The sequence below is a fragment of the Callospermophilus lateralis genome, chromosome 10 (genome assembly GCF_048772815.1).
Source record: "Callospermophilus lateralis isolate mCalLat2 chromosome 10, mCalLat2.hap1, whole genome shotgun sequence".
Taxonomy (NCBI): domain Eukaryota; kingdom Metazoa; phylum Chordata; class Mammalia; order Rodentia; family Sciuridae; genus Callospermophilus; species Callospermophilus lateralis.
This window is the reverse complement of record NC_135314.1, coordinates 89904439-89928566: the sequence shown is the minus strand read 5'-3', so window position 1 is coordinate 89928566 and position 24128 is coordinate 89904439. Positions and strand designations below refer to the sequence as shown.

The 24128-nt window shown below is 32.0% G+C and overlaps 1 protein-coding gene across 1 annotated transcript in view; it reads left to right on the top strand.

Moving 5' to 3' along the window:
- Positions 1–24128, top strand: part of Naaladl2 (N-acetylated alpha-linked acidic dipeptidase like 2) — a 645091-nt gene that overhangs the window by 322165 nt on the left and 298798 nt on the right. Inside the window, exons 7-9 of the mRNA XM_076867047.2 lie at positions 11411–11503; positions 14581–14786; positions 18723–18842. Coding sequence (XP_076723162.2) covers positions 11411–11503; positions 14581–14786; positions 18723–18842 — 419 coding nt within the window. The remainder of the gene's footprint in view (positions 1–11410; positions 11504–14580; positions 14787–18722; positions 18843–24128) is intronic.

Genomic DNA, 24128 nt, shown 5'->3' with positions numbered 1-24128 from the left:
TGGCATTATTTTTGTTACATATGAAACTAATCTGTTTAAAGTACATGTGATAAAGTCCAGGAGTAATTATGCTATTCTGGTTAGAGAATGTCTTGGATTTATGTATTTGTTTCTATATAATTATCTATCTATCCATCTATCTATCCACCCTTCTATAAATCCATATATCATTGTATATCTATAATATATCTCAGTAGACAGGGAGTAGTAGAGATTTGATTATGATGTGCTCTCATCTAATTTCCAATATAGTAAGTGGTTAGACTTGTTAAGTACAGCAAAACAGAAGAAAAAACTCATTTATTTATTTATTTATTTATTTATTTAGTAGACTTAAAAAAGTAGAAAAATTCAAATTTGTTCTAGAAGAGTTTTGGTTGCGTAGTCAGCTTTCTTTATTATAATAAAAATACCAGAGGCAACAATTTAAAAGGAGAAAAGTTTTATTTTGACTCATAGTTTTGAGGTTTCAGTCTACAGTCATTTGACCCCATTGTTTTGGGGCATGTGATGAGGCAGTGCATCATGGTAGTGTTGTGGAAGAGGAAACTGAGAGAAGAAGAGGAAAAACAATGGGCTGGGGAATGTGGCTCAAGCCTTAGCGCACTCACCTGGCATGTGTGCGGCCCAGGTTCAATCCTCAGCACCACATACAAACAAAGATGTTGTGTCCGCTGAAAACTGGAAAATAAATATTAAAAAGTTCTCTCTTCTCTCTCTCTTTCTTAAAAAAAAAAAAAAGAAGAAGAAGAAGAGGAAAAACAAGGTACCAACAACCTCTTCAGTGTCATATCTTCAATGTCCTAACTTTCTTCCACTAGGTCCCACATCCTAAAAATTCCACCATCTCCCCAATAGCAGCACATGCTGGTGACCAAGCATTAAATCCATGGGCCTTTAAAGAACATGTATCCAAGTGATATCAGTGGGCTTTAATAACTTCCATCCATCAATAGAGAAGAAAATACTTGGAAGAAAATGGGGAATCTTAATTTGTGCAGACAACTTCTATATAGCATATATACAGATATGGTAGCTTCTGCTTATCTAAAAAAATAATGTGCTAGATCACTCTAGAAAGGCTGATATATATGGCGATAATGTGAACTAGTTGTTTAGTTACTAAACTCTGCAATGGTGACACCCAATTTTATGGCTTTTCAAGCAAGCAATTACACAGTGAACCTAGGAGCCTGAGCTGGAAGCTGATAGAGTAATCCTTAGAACTAAAGATCAGCATTCCTGAGCTGCCAGTCTGACAGTCTGACGTGCTTGGACAAAAGAAAAAATAGCTTCAGAATTGGCTTTGAAGGACTATTCATCAAGGTTCTTCAACAGAGTGAGCATAGGTGGGAAACCTATTGTCCAAAGTCCACGAAAAGTAGAGTCAGTCCTCTGTTCCCTGGGGAGTGCAGGCTAGGCTGACTGAGGGGGACAGAGCTGTCATTCACCCAAGAACTTCTCAACTCTGCAAAGGTTTCTGTTTTTTTAACAATTCGATTTTAGAAATGATTCAGTTCAGCTTTAATCCAGATAACTTGTTTATTTGCATAAAGACCCTAAGATAACTTGGAACATACACTTCTTTTTGTTTGTTTGCTTAAAGACCTAAAGGCCACTTGGAATGTGTACCTCTTCAAATAAAATCATTTTAGCCAGTGTTGGCCAGTTTTTCTAGGTTTCTCAGCAATTTTTATAACTTCTTACATTCTTTTGCCTTTGTTTTTCAGATACCTGTCATTCTCACCGATAACAGAAAAGTAGACTTTGGAATTTGTATGTGTGATAAAGTTCATTAGTTCAAATCCTATTTTTCTATTTTGATGGTCTATTTTCCTCAATGGACCTATCATTTTCTAACATAGTAACTACCACAGATTTCTCACTGTCTTTCTGGTTCTATATTCTGCTATTCCCTGCATATATTCAATGTTGTTACTGAGTATTCTATTCAGTATTATCCAAATATTTCTTACGTATTTATGTCTTTAAGTTGTAAAGGCATTTTAGTCCAAATGCCATATTCTCCATAAAAAGCCCTTCAGGGTTCCTCTGAATTTGGAGGCAGCGTCTCCTGTCTCTTTCTGTCAGGCTCTTGGCATTTACATGATTCTTAGCATTATGATATGATATTCTTCTGATCTAATGGATAAGTAACTGGATTTTATTAGAATATATTGTTTTCTCTTTATTCCTATATTTCATTTTTTTTTTTGAAGTCTGCTTTATGGACAGGATCAAAATTCCATGAGTATTTAAAAAGAACATGTGATGTGTAGTTGCTAGGTTTAGGGCCCTGATAAGAACATTTAGATTAAGGTTTATTTACTTTTTTCTTCTCTTTTTGTGGTGCTAGTGATAAATGCTTTGTGCATGTGAAGCAAGCACTCTTCTACTTAGCTACATCGCAAGTCCTTAGACTAAGTTTAATCAGATTGTTAAAGTATTCTATATTTTATTAGTCTTAAAATCTCTCAATGTGAGAATAGTTTGTTAATTTTTCTTTATATATTTTGAGATCATCATGAAGGCGTTCATGGAATCAAATATATCACATCTTCCTTGAGAAAGAAGCCACTTTATAAAGTGAAGTGATATTCTTAATATTTAGTAATGTACACTTTAAATTCCATTTGGTCTGACATTTATTTAGCTACACTAGTTTTTTTTTAATATATTCTTTTATGCTGAATCTTTTTTTGCTTTCAACCTTTCTATGTCTTTATCTTTATTTTATGTATGTCTCGTTAATAATAAATAATTTGCATTTTAAATATAGTCTGATCATATTTTAACCTGGAGCATTCAATCCATTATGCTTAATGATATTCCTATTTAGTCTAACATTTTTCATCTTTAGGTTTCCTCTTTGCGTCAAAAATACTATCCTTTTGTTTTATGATTCTCTCTAGATTTAGATTTTGGTCATTATATTTTTCCCTCTATTCTTTTAGATATTAGAAATACTGCTATGTTATTTTAGTCTAGAAATTACTTTTTGAATTCCCTTGCTTCTTATCTGTTCACTGTCAGGTAACTTTCTTTATAGTTTCTTGGGATGAAACGAAGGAGTGCAGCCCTTTAGAATTCCTACTTCATAGAGGAAGGGTCATTTCTAGAACTGCTTCTCTGCAACGTGCCCAGAACTCTGTCTTCTGACCTTATATCTCATAAGGCAATTCAGATGAAAACATTGTCCAAATTGGTTAATTTCCTCAGCTGAAATGCAACATCATTGTTTTATTTGTCTGGGTTCCCATCACAACTTAAATTTCCACCTAGGAATTTCTTAATGTCATGCTATTTCTTAAATGCTGTTAGCAATTTTTTTTTGCATTTTATTTGTCATCATAAGTTATTTTCAGCAAGAAACTTAGTCTGACATCCTAGCCCACCATATTAGTAGTAAAGAAAATCTTGACCTCTCCATCCATTCATTTTCTGGTCCCAAATATGAATATCTCAGGGATTATACAGAGATTGATTAACATAGAAACCAGGTTGCTATCAAGAAGTCAATAATATTCTAAAAACTTTCAATTCAAGGGCATTTAGTTTGTGTCTTATGCACAAGGTATGGATAGGAAAAGGGAAACAGAAAAGTGATATCAATGATATTACCTTCAAATCAGGGCTACTAATTTCTATAATCTATAAACCTGAAAGAGTGAGAAGAGAGAATGGTTATAAGAACTAGCAAGACTTTGAGCTTTAAGAGAGGAGCTGTGGCTTTCCATCAGGTAATATAGCGTTAGCCAGCAAACAACCACACAAGAAGGATAATGGAGAATTAATACTCCATCTTTTCATTTACCCACCTGCTGATAGCTTGTTGTTGCATTCCATTGGCCAAACTCAAACTTAAACCAAAGACTCATGGATTCAGATAGATGTGGTCCAAAGAGGTCACTCTTCTGGAACAGAGATGGGTGAGGAGTGCAAAATAGAACTGGATAGACAAATGGAAAATATGTTCACAGTGTTGCAGATTGACTAATTTTATAATTTGTAATTTGTGGAAGTGTTTGTCTGAGAGATGTGGAAAATGAATTGATTTTTACCATGATAAGGAATACAAAGGAAGTTATTTTTTTCTGATTCATGTTTTTCAAAACATTTTCCTATTTAGACAATCTTACTAATTAAAAATGGGAAATAAATATTAATCATCTTTTCCCCAAAGTATTCACACTCATACATGTACATGTGATGTGAATGTATACATTGGAGACACAGGAGATTACTATTATCTTTAAAGTATATGTGATGGTGGCATAGAATCCTCAGTCTCCATGAGAATCGAACAATTCAAAGCCCCCATATTAGAAGATGTAGAAGTACTATTCTAGAGTCAAGTAGCCAAAAAAAAAAAAGAGTCAAGTACACAGAATCAGACAAATATACAATTAAAATTAGAGACCCTATGATAAATTTCAAAAGACAGAATTTCTATTGCTACAAAGAACAACATTTTCTTAATAATGGATTGTTCCAATTAGTAATGCCAACACCAGTAGATGAATGATTATAATATGAGTTTATCCAAGATTTTACTATTAAAATTTAAAGTGTGATTATGGTACTTATACTGTAAATGGAAACAGACTCTTTACATACTTATTTTCAGGATAGTATGTTGAATAATAGAAATAATATCTATTAAGATGTATATATACATAAATATAAATAGATGAGACCCCTTTTTGCTATGTGAATATGTTATTATTTGGACATAGTCTTTGCCCAGTGATACATAAAGAAATCTTTCTGTCAGTTGGAAGCATCCAATGTAAATAGAGCATCCTCCTCAGAACAAAAGGTCATATTTCTTTTCTTAGCTTACTCTGGTTCTTTTAAACAGGAATCTTAGACTCTGGGATGTAGAAGAAGGCAGACTAAAATAAACGTCTAGAAACATAAAGGAAGTATAAGAAAAGTACTAAATATGTTTTAAAAATCAGCTATAGAAAAAAAACAAAATTAAATAAAATCAAATATTCAGAAGCAAAACTGAAGACAGAAGTAAAAATTGGAGAAGTGAGCAAAAGAGTTGCTTCTGTGGTTCCTAGTGTTGAGAGGTCCTAGGCAAGGATATGGCACCCAGTGGGCCAAAGACATGAGCTACAGGTTAAATGCTGAATGTCTCCTAAGGCTCACATGTTAAAGGGTTTGTCCCCAGCCAGTGGCACTATCAGGAGGCCAAAGTGGTGGAGCCTAGTTAAAGGAAGTAGCTCATTGAGGCATGCCTTTGAAGGGTTTATTTATTTTCTTTCCTTCTTTCTTTCTCTCTCTCTCTTCTCCCTCCCACCCTCCCTCCCTTCCTCCCTCTTTTTCTCTCCCCCATCATCCATGAAGTGAGCAGATTTGCTCTGACACACTTCCCCACCATAAGGTTCTGCCTCACCATTAGCCCCCAGTGATGGGATCAAATAACTATGGATTGAAACCTCTCAAACCATGAGCCAAAATAAATCCTTCTTTCCTTCTTTATGTTGTTTTTCTCAGATTTTGCTCACAGTATTGAGGGCCAAGATTTGCAACTAAACCTCTGTATGAAGATATTATAAATGGAAACCAGCAGATCCATGGTGGAAATAGGAAGATCAGAAAGAATTTACCCCAAGTAAATGACAGCTTTCTTGTGCCTGAGTCCTGGACAAGTTATATATGCACATATATCTACCCTAAAAACTCAAAAACCATCTCAGAATTCTTACTACAATTGTATTACAGAAACTCCAAGCCAAGCAATTAGCATAAATATCATACCCAAGTTATGAATGCCCCTGGAATGCCAGATAAAAGCAAATACATTGCTGCAAACATTCACAAAAGAAATATTAACTAACCAAAAGAAAGATGGATAAATTATATTAATATGGAGTTGGGGGAGAGGACTTTAGGAAAAAAAGAAAAGATATATGCAGAATAATTCATCATAAAAATATCGCAATACTTGCATAGATGTAACAAACTAGTCTAAAATTCCACAAATAAATATTATGCTATTTTAGGATTATTTGTTATTGATATTATTTGATCAATATGCTTATAGGAAACTTCAACATGTTTCAATAATTACAGAGAAAACATATATTACATATAGAATAATTAGTAAGGTATTAACCACACAAATTTTAAGTTTAATTCACTGGAAATATATGTGGAAAGTTGCACCCATTAAATAAGTAATATACAGGCTTATGTTGACTCCGTGTTTATAAAAATGCATATTCTCCTATCAATTGCAATAACCTTTAGGATCACAAAACAAATCTCACCTAATACCAAAGTATCAATGGCATACTGACCTTATTTCCTATGTAGACCTAAAGTAAATTAGATATAGATATCAGAACAGTAGCTCACTCTGTCTTGTGGCTATTTAATTTTTTTTTAAACTCACATACATATATTTGAAAGGAATTACAATAGAAATGTATAAAATCAGGAATTTATAAAACCATAATTTATATAAACATCAATGTACTACAACTACTTAGAAAACCTGTAGCCTTTTAGGTACATATTGTTACAGATAGAATATGAGGTGTCCCAGAAAACTCATGTGTGAGAAAATAGAGGAATGTTCACAAATGAAATGATTAAATTATAAGATCTATAACCTCAGCAGTAGATTAACCAATTTAGTAGATTAACAATTTGAAGGACTGCTGTACTAGGTGGTAACTATAGATAGAGTGTGATTGAAGAAAGCAGGTCATTGGGAGCACAATTTTGGGATTTATATATTTTGTCCCTAGTGCCTCAACTTCTCTTTTTTTGCTCCTGGGCTCCCATGAGCTGAACAGCTTTCCTTTACCATGCCCTTCTGCCAGGATGTTTTGCCTTATCTTGGACCAACGGCAATGGAGTTGCTGACCATGGACTGAACCTCTGAAACAATGAGCCTAGATAAACCTTTCCTCCTCTCAGTTGTTCTCATCAGGCATTTTGATCCCAAGAACACACCGCTGGCTGGTAAACAGATTGGAAAAAAAAAAAAAAAAAAAAGATTGAAAAGCAATGAGACATTTAATTAAGAAGCTATGTAAAAAAAGCAAAGTGATGTCTATAGCTATTATTTCTCTTTTATTATAGAAATAATAGCTATAGACAGCATTTTGCTATAGATATAGACATCATATTTAAGGAAATGTACAGGAAAAAAATTTATATTTGGACTCCTTTACAAAATAGGTAGTGCCCATGCTACACAAACCCTTACAGAATCTGAGAAAGGAAGAAAAGATCCCTAAAACATTTGACATAGTACAAGCCAGATATCCAAAGGAAGCTAGAACAAATGAGAAGTAAAATTATCAACTGATCTCTCTCTCTCTCTCTCTCTCTCTCTCTCTCTCTCTCTCTCTCTCTCGCGCACACACACACACACACACACACACACACACACATATGCAAATATTTGAAAATCACTCATCATCAAATTCAGAAAACATATGACCAGGTAGAACTGATTCTGGAAATATTCTCATTTTTAAACGCTGCAAAGCAAAAAGTTTACAGTTATCTCAATAGATGATTCAATAGCTATTTATGGTAAAACCTCTTATAAAAGTAAGAATAGAAGTGATCTTCATTTGATAAAAGGAGATTCCCAGGAAATTATAACAAACTGTTTTTCTTTTCCAAGATAAAATCTGAGGAACATTATTTTAAAGAATAAAAGGCAAAGCAATTTTGCTGTCTTGGCCTCCATTCCACACTACACTGAAAGTTCTAGACAAAACAATCAATTAAGAGCAAGAAGCAAAAGCTATGCAGATTTAAAAGAAATTAAAAAACCCATCCATGTGAGGAGCTGTCCTCACTGAATATGTTCATAAGAACCCTACGGGTTAACTGTTAGAACATACAGAAGTTTAACAAGAAGCTCATTCGAAGATAAAAATAAAAAATTAAATAGCATTCTTATACAGAATGTAAGTAGTTATAAATATTTTTAAATAGCTGAGAAACCATAAAAATAAGTTTAATTTTAATAATTGTTGTGCAAAACGTTTTTTTCAGAAAAATAAAAAAAAACTTTAATGAAATAAATTGAGATGCATCTCTTATTCACATGTGGCTCAATATCATTTCTGCAGATGGATCTATTAATGTGATGCAATCTCAATGACATCTTAAAATGTTTTTTCATGATATACAAAAAGCTAATATTAAAGTTCATATGAAAGTAATAGTTTATAAATATCTCCCAAATCAAATCATAATGCAATTGGATGATGGTCATATTGTTGCTAATGATGCTAATGATAGAAGATCGACCATTTTAGATATAATAAACCTACACAATTTAAATAAGATGTCACTGGTTTAAATGAAGTGCAATAATAAGGCTAAAAATAGATCCATATATAAATTAAAACTTATTATATATGACAACAGCTTTAAGGAGAATAAAATTAATTATTCAATAAATTATGTGAGAAGAGTTGCCCATTCATAGCCAGAGACAAAATTGAATGCCTGCTTCAGGACATGGCTGCATGAAAGGCATAAACTTGAAAACTCACTTTAGAAGTTTTGAAACACCTGAAGAACATTTTCTTGTCACAGGATAAGAACATGATTTATAAGCCAAGACAAACTATCCTATCAACATATTGTTGGTAAAAATATTGATAAATTTGACTATATTAATTTATAGATATAACAGATATTTTAATACACATAATTAATAAGAAAATAATATCCTAAGAAAGAACCTCTAAAAAAAACAATGACAAACAGTACAACGGAAAACAGTCAAGTATAGAGACAAGAAATTGAATGATGAATATGTATATATTAAAAGCTAGGAATTCCACTTGTATTAGCATAACACATGTGCATCAAAACACTTAAAAATGTTCTTTGCTATACCGTAATGCCAAAAAAGAAGAATCAACTTTGTTAATCCTCAGTAATTGACCTGAAAAATAATTTAGCCTTGATCCAAAATCCAAATATTACTGAATAGCTAAAGTAAATAATACAGAGGGGCTAAGGTTGTGGCTCAACGGTAGAGCACTCATCTCACATTATGAGGCACTGGGTTTGATCCTTAACACCACATAAAAATTAAAATAAATAAATAAAATAAAGGTAGTGTATCCATTTACAATTAAAAATAAATAAATAATAAAGATCTCTATCTACTTTCATGAAAAATTGGGAAAAATGTAATATTAAGTGAAAAATAAGGTATAATTTATATAAAATTCCCAAACCTGAAAAGTAGTAGGATATGTTTGTATCTTTGCCTGTATTTATTTATATCTGCCTACCTACAAATATATTAAAGTACTTATCTGAAAATTAATAGTTTTAACTTCAGGGTAAGAATGAAATTAGTAAAATTGTATTAATTTGACTATTAGAGAAGAACATCAAGAAAAATATAGGAAAATAAACATGTTAAATCTAGATGTGGATCATTATCTTACATTGTCTTAATTCTTTTTCTTTTGGCTGCCTGATAAATATTTCAAAACAAAAAAGTTAAAATGGAGTCTTAAAGAACACTTTGTTGTTCAGATAAAAATATTAACTATATGAAGACCTGGATTCAAGCCCGAATTCTTTCACTATGTGTTTTATTCAGGAAATAAATATAATGACTCATATAATTCATGGTTCAAGGATAACTGATATTCAGTGAGAATTAATGTTTGTGTGTGTGTGTGTGTGTGTGTGTGTGTGTGTTTAACTGAATACTGTAAATTGTAAGGCACTTTATCAATGTAAGGTAATATTCCAAGCAGTTTTTTGTATATTTCGAGAGTTTTACTCAATGATGAATCAGGAAAAATAATTAATACTGGGTGCTAGAAAACCAGGAAATATTCTTCAGTAATATCTAAATCCTAAGGGCTTGGAAGAAAAAGAAAGTTCACTTATCTGGATGATTTGGAACAAATCTAGAATAGGAAATTAAACAAATGATAATTTCCCAACTATATGACTTTCTGGGAAAGGCAAAACTATAGAGAAAGTAAAAAGATGAGTGGTTGCCAAGGAGAAAACGAAAGATGAATAGGTGGAACACAGGGGATTTTTAGAGCAGTTAACTATTCTTCTGTATGATGCTACTGTGGTGGATATATGTGGATATATTATACATTTGTCAAAACCCTTAGGATGCACAGCACAAAGAATGAACCCTGATAAAAATTATGGACTTCAGTTTAAAAAAATAATACAGGACCTTCAACTTAACAAATATTCCACACTAATGCAAAATGCTACTTGTATGAAGCAGAGGAGAGAGGAAGATATTTGAATGTTTTGTATTTTCTGCAAACCTGAAATTGCTCTGAAAAACAAGTTCTATTGATTGGAAAACAAACTAACAAAAATGCACATGATCTAAATTAAAAGCACATTGTCCCACAGTTGAGACAGGCAGGCTTTCTCACAGAACCTGTTTTCTCTGCAGTTATAATTTTAACAGAATCAGTGTACTGGTTTTCCAGTTAAACTATTAATTTAAATTTAATTTGTACCATTTAAGGAAGAAGCAACATATTTATTATAATTTTCATTGAGCAGTAAGAAGTGACAATAGAGGGCTTGCTATTAAAGGGTGGCTGCTTAGCATGAACTGTTTTCTAATTGCTGCCCTCTGCCTGGCCCCCTGACCTCATTGGACTGTTCTTACACCTCACCAGAACCCCACTCTATCCAGATTGCCCAGGACCAACCGTGTATAAGATTAACACATCAGGACCAAAGGCCTTCAAAGACCATGTCAGGCCTGTGGACCTCGTCCATCCTGATTAGTGTCTTCAGCTTATTTGCAAAGTTTTCAATAATAAGTATAAATAGAAGAACTCAAGGTACATAATTAAGATTTATAGTAGAGATGAGGGACCTATGAACATAGGTGGAAATAAAGAACCCAATATATGAAAATATGTATAGCTGTAAGTATCTTTATCCTTTTAATTTATATAATACTTTAGAGTTTTAAAAGTGTTTCCTTCCGTGTGTGTGTGTGCACGCGCTTAAGATAGGGAAATATTCATTATTTCTCAGGAAATATTTTTATTTATGTTTTTTTTCTCTCTCTCTTTTTTTGTACATGTGAGTTTTTCTCCTGTGTGCTTTCATGTTGAACCACCTTATAACCCTGAATGTGAGGTTAGAGTTGCCTATTTATGGCTCTGAGGTTCTACCAGGCCATCAATTGTTATCTTAGTCATCATTGTATAACAAGCACATGAAATAGATTTTCCACTAAGGTAGTCAATAAATATTTGGCAAAAAAAGTATAATTTTGCTTATCTGAAAATTTCAAGTATTTCTAATTCTTTCCCTGATAGTTTTAGATAAATAAATGTTAATCTTTTAAGAAAAATATCAGAATAATATAGACAAAAAACATCTTTTTTAACTTTTTTTTCAGAAATAAGAATTGTCAGCATGCAAATTCAGACAGTCACAAAATTCAAAACAATCACTAATGTTATTGGATATTTAAAGGGCATGGCCTCTCCAGGTAAGTAGAATTAAATATTTAAAATCAAAATTGATATGAAATTTAACAGGAAATATTCTATAGTAATTTAATAACAGTTAAATATCTTAAACTTATATTACACTGCGAATCATTATCAAACTAAGAAGTCTCTCTTTATTCTCTTTCCTATTATATATCTTCTAAAGTAAACCTCAGTAGGGAGTTTGTGTGTACCAGGGGAGGGGAGTGAAACAAGAATGAGTTTAGATTTGTTAAACTGACATGTGATACAAAAGCCAATGTTTTCTTCTCCGTTTTATATTTTCCTCACTATATAACAACATTTAAATTTTTATTTTTAACAAGAAAAAACATTAAAAACATTTTAGTTTTTAATAATGCTTTTTTTACACATAAAAGCTTTTATCTTCAAATGTAATCTTTCATTGTTAATTGATGTTCACCCCTGATCCTTGCTCTGCTGACATTTCTTCCTAGTGTTTGCACAGTTTTAGGTTTTGAGGGTGTTTATGTAAATGACCACCTGGCTTAATTTTAAATCATTTTCTGTCTTGTTATGGGCTGCCAGTGGGTGTTTCAGATGATATTACATAGACTTACAAAAGTAAAAATAATGATATGTATATAGAGAGAATAATATCAACACTATCAAATATATCATAAAGCTGAATCACATATTACTGTCTTATTGGCCTGAGTATAGAGTACAACAGTGTGTTGTTAAACTTGGGACACTTCTCTTGATGGGTGTTTTAGTTAGTCTTTTTATTGCTGTTACCAAAGTACCTCACAAGAACAACTTAGAGGAAGAAATTTATTTGGAGCACAATTTCAGAGGTCTCAGTCCATAGACAGCTGGCTCCATACATTGTTTTGGGTTCTAGGTGAGACAGTACATCATGGGGGAAAGGCTATGTAGAGGAAACCCTTTCAGCTCATGGGAGGGTCAGGAAGCAGAGAGAATGAGAGATAGAGACAGATACGGGGACAGCCACAGAGACAGACAGCACTTGGGAGAAGGGCCTATAGGGAAAAGCAACTCCTCCAGGGCATGCCTCCAGTGACCTACTTCCTCCAGGAAAGTCCACCTGCCTAAAGGTACCACCTAGTCAGTCCATTCAAACTAGTATAGACTAGGGTAGAGCTCACACAGTCCAATCATTTCATGTTTTAACATTCCCACATTAATAGGAGATTTTGAGGGAGACAACTCATATCCAAACTATAATAATGTGGTTAAGGACATTTACTGAGTTCTCCATGGAGAATTATCTTTCTCCATAGCATTAATCAAATTAACCTAATTGCTAACCCAGAGAATTTTGAGATCAAGTTTTATATCCTCCCAGTTTCTTGCCAGTCAACTCTGAAAAAGTTCATAAAAATGTATGTATTCTCTCTGATTTCCTTGTATTAGCAATATTGTAGGTCTGGTGATGATATCTTTAAACACAAGATAAAAATGAATTTAAAAATTTTTGCTACATTATTTCAACAAATTTCCATCATAAGAAACTCTAAGGGCAGCACTAGAATATTCATTATCATTGCTGTATTTGCAATTTGTTGTTGGAAAAGCCAGTTGAACAAAATTATACTAACTTCAGGATAAAGAAAATTCAATCTACCAAAAATTATTTAAATTTTTTTTTCCATTAGGATTCTTCAGTGTATATTAAAAAAACTAATTTTTTTGTTTAGTTTTAATTCTACACAAAAATACTGGTTACTGATTCACATGATTTTCTTAGTGATTGAAAATTATAAATAATTATCAATTAATATTAAGTTTTTGATGTTTGATTTGGAATCTAGACAGCTAATTCAGAATTTTCTTTCATATTTGGGAGATGAATCCATAAATTTTCAACTTTTCTATATTTGCAGGCCCCCTATGTATACCAGTAATTGAATATTAATAAAATGGTGTCAAATCAAATCCATTGCTTATTCCAAAATCAGTGTGGAAAATCAGAAAAGTTTTATGAGATGACATTTTGTTACAGCAATTTTTTTTTTTGTCATCATGAAGTCAATAGCTGATCCATTTATTCCACACAGGTGTAGGACGTACTTTGTGTCATGCACTGTTCAAAGTGCCTTATACACTAACTCACTTAAAACTTAATGTAACTGAATCATTGATGCATTACTTGTATTCTATATTAGATTTGAAGAAACTAAGGCATAGAAAGTTTAAGTAAACTTTCTAACATCATACAATTAGTGAGTTGCAAAGCCTGGATCTCAACCCAAGAAGAGTCTACATACTTCATTATTAAGATATGAAAGATATCATAATGAAATGATAGTGAAAAACCTTTTAACACAGATGTAAAAGATTACTTGATCAAATAAATTGAGTTATGTTATTTTTATCAATAACATTCATGGACATCAATGGGGGGTACATTTTTTAGCCTACTGTAGTATAATAAGATAGGTGACAATAGTTGTCAATGTGCATTGAACAGGGCAACATTTATCTGATATCAAAACCTTTGTAACAGTGTGTCTAATGAATCTCAATAATCATATAAAATGGACATTGGTGAATTTCATTTTTTTCTTCAGATAATGAAAAAGACCATTATCTGAAGGTCTATCTAAAATTATAAGCTGTAATTAATTGCCTAAACACTTCATTTATTCCAAAGTCCACACATGACTACCCCATTTTTAATATTTACAGCTACTGAGTAACTGCTTCCTCAGATGTATTAATAGTTCTTTAATATTTACTGAGCATGCACACATTGTTTACAGGACACTTCCCACTAGGATTCTGGAAAAATGTTAGATAAAGATTTCATTGTGGCATATTTGTATACTTCATTAATTAATATTCATGTTGCAAAGGACAGTTATATGGATCTAAGCTTCAGATTCATAATTGGGTTTAACAGCTGCCTCTGCTTTGATATACACAGATGTGTGAATCAAAACAGTGGGTGAAAAGTGTTAAAGTAGTCTCAATTATTAGAACAATTTTGTTTAATTGTTGCTTACTTATGCAATAGGATTATGTAAATGTCATTAAATTTATTGTTTAAGTTTATATTCTGTTTTAATGGCTCATTTCCTTCTGTTTCCAGACCGATATATTATAGTTGGCAGTCACCATTACTCTGGATACAGTTATAATGGACAAGAATGGGCTAGTAGTACTGCAATCATCACAGCATTTATCAGAGCATTGATGTTAAGGGTTAAGAAAGGATGGAGACCGGACCGCACTATTGTATTCTGCTCATGGGGAGGAACAACCTGGGGCAATATTGGCTCATATGAATGGGGAGAGGTAAAACATTAATAATAATAATATTTTCTTCTTTTGGTAGACAATATACAATTTTTGTAGCCAAAGATGATATTGCACTTCTGAACTAGGGGTCATAACTGATGATTTGCTGAGATCACTTGCAAAACTTAGAGGTAGACCCACGTAGAGTAAATCATGTATGATCTGCATCTAATCTTCCTGTTGCTACTAGAACTACAACCTCTGATATTACTCATAATAGTGATTATTTAATTACTATACTTCTCCTTATAAGATAACTGTACAGGCACTAGAAAAGAAAAGGATCAGTTGATACATACCATTACACTAAAATCCAAAACCAAAAACACTGTCCAGGAATTAGATAATTAGGAAAATAAATTTTTAAAAAAAGGAAATAATCTATAATCTACTATGTAGTTGATTAACTTATCATTACATGTTATCTATACAATACTGAGACTGAATTCAAATAGTGGTTACCCTCTTTCCTCCCTTTCTTCTCTCCAATCCTTCATCCTTCTTTTACTTCTTTCCTACCCACTTGCTTATCTATTTGTTTAAATACCATAGGAAGCCTGTGTCTTAATGAAATAAATCATGAAATGGGGCACAGACAGAATACAATCAGAATGTTTATGTTTCAGATTCTTCTGATATGTCTACACAGCATAGAAGCACTATATTTTAAATGAAATATGGCAACCCATTATGGGGTGATGCCTTTTAACAACGATGCAAACATTGTGAATCTCCTACATGTTTTATTTACTTTAATAATGAAAAAAAGGAGATTTCATGGAAATATACAGACCCCAAAATGCTTAGTTTTAACTAGAACACCATTTTATAGCTTAGTTTGTTCACTATCTCAGGAAAAAATCTACCTAATGAGAAAAGGAAAAAATTTAACGTAATGTGAAATTCTCTTGTTATATTTTTTATTTAAGCACTGAAAAATATAAAATGCCTATTGACTATCAAAGCGAATATCTAAAGTGTAGAAAAGAAAATAGCAACTTTTTTTTTTTTTTAATTTGAAGGGAAGGAAATTGTGAGGATGAGAACATTTTTACAGTGCAGAGTTCAGCAAGATTTACAAACTGCAAATTGAAATGCTTTTCTATATGCAAATTAGTGGTTTGAATGTTCCATATTCAAAAGAATTACTCCAAATGAAGAAATTCTATTGCTTTAAGAACCTTTTAAATTGACAAATTTGTATGTAAGATGGAAAATTTAAAGCTGAACCAACCTCTCAAATTCTTATTCCAAATTACTTACTTTTAAGATTAGTGAACAAGTACAAAAACAATTTAGGGAATATGTTTGTGATTTTGACTATTTTAAATAATTCCGAAATAATGAAACAGTGTTTCATTTTTCTTATAAATATTAAGAAAATGTCTTAAAGATTCTTTTCAAACTCCAAATATGCTTCTTTATTTAACTATATGTACAATCTTCTTGATTAACTTTCACAACTTGTATTAATCCTAAATTATATATGCATATATATTTCTAAACTATGTTCACAAAGTACTCTTCTCTGACATTATTATTTCCTAACTTAAATATCCTAAACTCAAATTCATAGGAAATTACATTGCAGAAAGTCCTTGAGTTTAATTGAGCCTCAAGCATCATAGCCTGTGGACTGAAACAATATAGACTTGCACGTATGTAAGGAAGTAAATTTTCAAGTGGAGTAGATATTTTTGTGTTTAATAAAATCTAAATTTATTTTTAAATTTCAATTAACCTATTGTGCTTTTTGGTAAGTTTATATTTTCTCTATCAGATGTCAAATATACAAATACTATAATGTGTGAATTCATAGAAGGAAAAAAATTTCTTAGAAAAGTTTCTTTCTAGTCAGAAGATTAGAAAATACACACACACACACACACACACACACACACACGGACAATTGGTTCTAATTCTTTTTTTTTTTTTTTTTGTGGGGGGCAGTGGGTACCAGGAATTGAACTCAGGGGCACTTGACCACTGATCCACATCCCTAGCCCTATTTTGTATTTTTATTAGAGACAGGATTTCACTGAGTTGCTTATCTCCTCACTAAATTTCTGAGGCTGGCTTTGAAATGGAGATTCTCCTGCTTCTGCCTCTGGAGCTACTGGAATTACAGGCACGCACCACTGCGCCCAGCTGGTCCTAATATGTTTTATGGGACCAATGTTCCATACATTGGTTTTTAGTATGTATTTGTGTCTGTATTATGTATATATTTGACAACCAGTTATACATTTATTTACCTTCTGAATTTTTGCATGACTAGAAAGACAAAGGCATGTGAGTAATAAAAGGGGTGAAAAATATGCAAGTTTCATTATTGGCTGATAAAATATATTTTTATAACTTTCTGTATACTCAGAGATTATTTCAGTGCAATTCATAAAGTTGTTTGCTAACCAGCAACTGAGGAGAAATTTAGAATACTATTGGTTGACCTGACATAGATCTACTCCATGTGAGAATAAAACATTTTTCTTTTAAATTAAAACCAACGTGTGTTCTACTTGTATATTCTCTGGTAAAGGAGAGTGAAGAAAGGTCTTGTTGACATGCCATGTTGTGCTATTTAATTTTGCTTGGGTAGAAATCCCTGGAAATCCACAGAGGATTAGGTGATATTGGCCAATAAACTTAAAAATGGGATTTGTAGTGACAGAATTTTAGAGAATGGACTTAATACTGAACTTGGTCATTAAAGAAAAATATAACACATCCTTGAATGTTTTTATTAAAAATACCATTTCTTCTGTGAAGAATCTTTAATTTTCACTGGATATTGTGGAAATACTACTAATTTTAGAATAAAAAAGTCAGAGTTCAAATTCTTTCTTCTATGAAACGTGACATTCTCTAAGTCTGGAATCCTCAAATAAGTTCACTAATGCTTATCTTGTGGGGTTCTCATAAGGATTATATGAATCAGCATGTACAGAATGTATGTATGTCATAGTGTGCAAATAAAAGCAATTTTTTCAAAGGTTTTAAGTAATGATAGATATTATTTGAGCCATCTTAGAGGTAAATTATTCAAGATTAAAATAAATTATTTGTGTTCAGTTAAGACATTTAAAAATTTTAAATAATTGTCTCTTTACCTCTCCTACAGAGTAATAGCTGAATTTTCAACATAAAATAGAGATAAGATTTGCTAGGGATAGAAGTCCTTATAATCTTTCTCCTCAGAAAGAGGAAAGATACTTTCCCAAGGCATGACTTAATATAGTTTTTAAGATGTTCAATGGAACTTCTACATAAGAATTACTCATTAAATATTTGTGTAAGTAAAGCAGAAAAAAAACACAAGCTCCCCTTAGTAGTACATTATTAATATAGTCAGTTGTTTTCAATTTTGTAGGGTTGGGGTAAGCAGACATGTGGAAAACTTAACAAGTGAATCATTTTATGCCATTAATGTGCATGAAATGCATTGTTTTTTTTATTTATAAAATTTATCTGCAGGGTCACAATTGTATAATGCCCCATTTTTCTAAGAATAACAGGTATTGTGTGTAAGAGTAGCTCAAAGCTCCAAAGGAAAGGACTCATTTTATTAATCATGGAATTAGTTCATCCTTGTTTAACTCACTGACTATAAAATTAAGTACTCTCATTGAAGCAAATATCCATCCTGTATTCTGTAGTTGAATCCCATGCAATGCTATGTTTTTAAAAACGTTTTCTTTTAAAACTTGACTTTTATCAGAACATGTTTTAAAATATTTAATCATGTTTTGTATCTAACTCCTTATCATCCTTATTTAAAATCTTCTTCCAACCTTGACTTATTTTATTAAGTGCTTTTAAAAATATACTGCTGCAACATAATGATTTTAATGAAAAACCCTTTATCATTTAACAGCTAAATAATAAAGTGATTATTTTTATTTATGTTAAAGATAGATTTTTTTTAAATTTCAGGATTTCAAAAAGGTTCTGCAAAAAAATGTTGTGGCTTATATTAGCCTTCACAGTCCCATAAAGGGGAACTCAAGTCTGCATCCTGTAGCATCACCATCCCTTCAGCAGCTGGTAGTAGAGGTAAGATGAACCACTCTTTTAAAAAAGAGTGTGTGCAATATTACCTTATTCTGAATAATTGGCATTTCATGAGTTTTAAAATTCCTTTCAAGTTGTCATAAAGTGATCTACAAGGTGTTTCAAGAAATGACCTACTGGTGTGTTCTTTTAATTTTTGGGTCCCTTCCTTCCTTGCTTTTTTCTTTCCCTCCCTCCTTTCTCTTAACCAGTATGCTTTAAAATAATCTTTTTATAGTCCATAGTTCTTCATCTCCTACTCTTTTATGATTTTAGTTCTAGGAATTTATACTATTATGGAGAAGGTATCTAAAAATGTGAATTTATTTTTGCCATATTAAATTCAGCACTCAAGTTGCCAATTGTGCAGTCATAACATCTTTTGGTAAAGTTGATTACTTTTGATTTGTTCCCTTTGATTTATGTTTTGAGTAAAGTGGGGATTTGTCCTTTATCTTCTCAGCTATGTTGTAGAGCACCCTGAAAGCAAGAATATGGTGGTAAATAAGTTTAATATATTTAGAAAATATCATTTGCAAAAACACTGATGGCAAATGAATGCGTGTATTTTTCAGCAAACTTAAAAACCATGTAGTTTGTGATATTTCACTAGAGTTATTTATTTCTTCATTTAGCCTCTTCTCACCTATTTCAAATTTATCGGGACATTTTTTTGTTTTGTTTTTTAGTAGAGGTCACACTTTTATTTCTGGATTCTTTTTATGATATTCAATACAGATAAAATGATAGGTGTTATTTTTCAGTATTAAAACCTGAAACAATGTTTTAAAATATTTAGTTATTTTAAAATACCCTGCCACGGGGGGCGGGGCAGTTTCCTCCCAGCCCTAATGTCTATTGGTGACATTGAAAATGACCTTTCAGATGCCCACAGGGTTTCCAGTGACTATCTCAAAGGAACTGAATTAGAGAAATAATGAACAGCGTGTTGAATTAACCATAATTCTTGATTGAAATGTAATGCAAACTAACATTTTATGACTTTCATAAAATATTTTTTAGTTTGATAGTTTTCATTGACATTTCCATATGCAGTACAATAAAGAAGATATTATGAAAGATGAAATGGATGAATGTGTACATTTAAGATCAGCCAAATCCCTATGTGCATGCCCTAAATTATATACAGTTCTGTAAGTTAATTTCTTCCATTCTGTGTACTGGTTTGAATTTGCTCTCCTTTACCAACATGGAAAACACTAGAGAAAGAATCAGCTGCACATCTCTCCCCTGAGAAGTTATTTCTGAATAGATACATGATCAGGAGGAAAAGCTCAAGTATCTAGAAAATAAGTAAGGTTGCTTTAAATATGACTTCTCCTTCTCATGCATTGTAATTTTTCTATTTGAGAATCTTGCAAGATATGTAATTACTGAAATTCTTGGGTAAGTAAAAATAGTAAACTATTAAAGAATATCAAATCCATAGAATATCATTTCTGAGACTATAATATAATTTAAAGTATCTTTGCATACCTTATAACGGGGAAATCTAGAATATTTTATTATATAAATCGGTTCATGGAGGTTGGAGTTGTAGTTCAGCAATAAAGCACTTGCATAATATGTGAGACCATTGGTTTGCACCCCAGCAAAACAAAACAAAACAAAAAATTAAAAAAAAAAGAAAAAGAAAAAGAAACAAAGAAACAAAACAAAAACACTCTATGTGAAAGTTAAAGAACTCTCATCTCAATATTCTCCATTCATCTTAATAATGAATGTTGTCAGGGCAAAATTCTCCTCTCCTCATTTGTTTGGGAGATGAGCATTTTGTTTTATAGTTGAATGTGTTTACATATCTTAAATCTAAAAATGAACAGGAATTTATTTTGAAAGAACATTTCTTTCATGTGTTTGTGGGGTGTGTGTGTGTGTGTGTGTGTGTGTGTGTTGTATGTGTTTCTACAATAATTCAGAAGGATAGGAACATTGCAAGTTTAGACAAAGAGTAACATTATTTAATTTTAAAAGATGAAAATTACATATTTAATGTATTAAATTGTATGGAAAATATATGGCATTTTAAAATATATTTATGTATGAAAGTTTAGCATTATGCAGTTTTTTCTTTAAATATAGAAACACCCTTTAAAAGATAAAAGTTTAGAGAACTGAAGGAAATGAGTGTTAGAGTAATTAACACTAGTGGCCTTAAAAGAAAGATCTAAAATGTTTGTTTCAAAAATTAATTTAAATTATTACTCAGAACATATGACACTTTTCTTAAAAAGAGATTTTATCAGTTTAGATCCTGTTACCATATACAGATCATATGATTCATGTAATCTTGTATAGAACTAAAATAAACAAATTCACAATGACTTTTTTTTACACAGAACACAAACTCCCTAGTATGAAAGCATGCTGACCAAATGAGGGATCACACAAAGTTGTATGGAATACCTAATATTTCCTACGGTGAAATGCAGATGCCAAAAGATATTGCCAAGTTCATGTGGCAGATTTAATATAAGAGGCAGAATCTTAAAACTTTTAATATGTAATACTGAATTTTATTTAAACAACCTAAACACATAAAATATCTTAATAGATTGCAAGTTTGGTCTGAACCAAAAATGTGAAGTGGTTTTCCAAAATCAAATGCTACTTTTAACTACATTAGTATTATGTTATTCCATTGGGGTGAGATGGCAGTCCCATTGTATTTAGTCCATCAGACTACCACTTGATAGATAATTATTTGAGTTGGATGTATTGGCTGTATTGAGGCATAATTTATTTGTACACAATAAAATTCTCCATTCTTAAGTGTGCAGCTTGGTGAATTTTGACAAGCTCATGCAGTCACGTAAACAGTATCACAATGTAGATATATAGCATTTCCGTCAAACACAACAGTCTCATCATTATCAGCTTTTGTCTCTTCTCTATATCCCTGCTTTCTGGCAACCACTGATATATATTCTCTCCCTATAGGTTTACTTATAAGACTTTCAGTAAAAACAAATTGAATCATCCAGTAGTAGCCCTTTGTGTGACTTCTTTTATTTAGCATAAGACTTTAAGTTTTACCCATGTGTTATACACGACAGTAGTTCTTAAACATCTACCTAGGTCACTGAGAAAATACTCTAGAGTGGGTCTAATGAGAGAAACACATTTGGAGCGCTCTTATCCAGTTTAATATCCTAACTTTGATTTTTAAATGAAGAAAATTAAATAACTGAAATTGAGAAATCATTTCCTGAGGGCAATCCACCAAATTTAAACGATATCACCAAGTTGAGAGGCTAAAATCTTTTGAAGATCAAGAAGTATTTAATGAATCTGAATCCAGTGTCAAAGCTTATAGGTCTTACTTGGGATGCACGAAGTACTGAAAAATACATTGGCTGAAGAATGAAGAAAAGTTGCAGAACACCATTGTTGGGCAATAGGTAAATGATGGTTCATTATATTGTTCTCCTTTCTTTTGAGCTTTTTTGTAAAGTTCTATTATAACTTGAAAATAATCAGAAAATATTTTATTTCTCTAATTTGGAACACTGATAATTGATAAATTGGATTGTCTTCGGAAAGTGGCAATAATCAATTAATGACTTACACACTGAGTTGAAATTACAGGCCAAGAACTGAGGTTTTTATACATTTCATTCTTATGATACTTTTGTTAATGTATTGAATATGCTGTTTTGCTTCATTTGTTTATCCAATATTTTTACAAACAAAAACAACTCATTTAAGGTTAGGTAATTTGTTTTAGTACATACAAAAACTCCACTCAAAAGCAAAAATAAATAAATGTTAATATTTTTGAATCCACAAATATTTAAGAAATGAATATATATTTTCAAACCATAAATTACTTTTGTTTTCCTTTTGAAAACAATTTCTTATTTGTTTCTTTTAGATATACATGACATTAGAGTATATTTTGACATGTTATACTGGAGTATAACTTCTCATTGTTGTGGTTATACATAATATGGAGTTATACTGGTTATATATTCATATATGAACATAGGAAAGTTATGACTAATTTATTCTACAGTCTTTCCTAATCCCATTCCACCTCCCTTCCCTTCATTCCCCTTTATCTAATCTAATCAACTTCTATTCTCCCTGCCCTTATTGTATGTTAAAGCCGCATATCAGAGAGAACATTTGGTCTTTTTTTATGCGGGGGGAGGATTGGCTTTTTCACTTAGCATGAGAGTGTCTATTTCCATGAATTTACTGGCAAATGCCAAAATTTCATTTTTCTTTATGGGTGGGTAATATTTCTTTGTGTATATATACCACATTTTCTTTATTCATTCATCTGTGGATGGCAACCTGGGAAGGTTCCATAGTTTAGCTACTATGAATTGAGCTGCTGTGAACATTGATGTGGCAACATCACTACAGTATATTATAGTTAAGTCCTTTGGGTATATTCTAACGAGTGGGAAAACCAGGTCAAATGGTGGTTTCATTCCAAGTTTTCTAAGGAATCTCCATACTGCTTTCCAGAATGGTTGCACCAATTTGCAGTCCCACCAACAATGTATGAGTGTACCTTTCCTCCCACATCCTCACTAACATTTATTTTTACATGCATTTTGATAATTGCCATTCTGATGGGTGTAGGATGAAATTTCAGTATAGTTTTAATTTGGATTTCTCTAATTGCTAGAGATGTTGAACACTTTTTCATATATTTGTTGACTGATCATATTTCTTCTTCTGTGAAGTGCCTGTTCAGTTCCTTTATCCATTTCATTGATTGGGTTATTATTATTTTATTTGTTAAGTTTTTTGATAAATTTTTATATCCTGGAGATTAATGCTTTATCTGAGGTGCCAGTGACAAAGATCTTCTCCCATTCTGTAGGCTCTCTCTTCATGTTTTTGATTGTTTCCTTTGATGTGAAGAAGCTTTTTAGTTTGATACTATCCCATCAATTGATTTTTTATTTTACTTTTTGTGCTTTAGGAGTCTTTTTGAGGAATTTGGTTCCTAAGTCAACATGATGGAGAGTAGGGCCTACTTTTTCCCCTAGTAGGTACAGGGTCTCTTGTCTAAATGCCTAGGTCATTTATCCACTTGAGTTGAGTTATGTACAAGGTGAGAGATAGGTGATTAACTTCATTTTGCTACATATGGATTTCCCATTTTCTCAGCACTATTTGTTGGAGAGGCTATGTTTTCTCCAATGTATGTTTATGGCACCTTTGTTTAGTATGAGATAACAGTATTTATGTGGGTTTGTCTCTGTGTCTTCTAGTCTGTGCAAGTGGCCTTCATGTCTGTTTTGGTGCCAA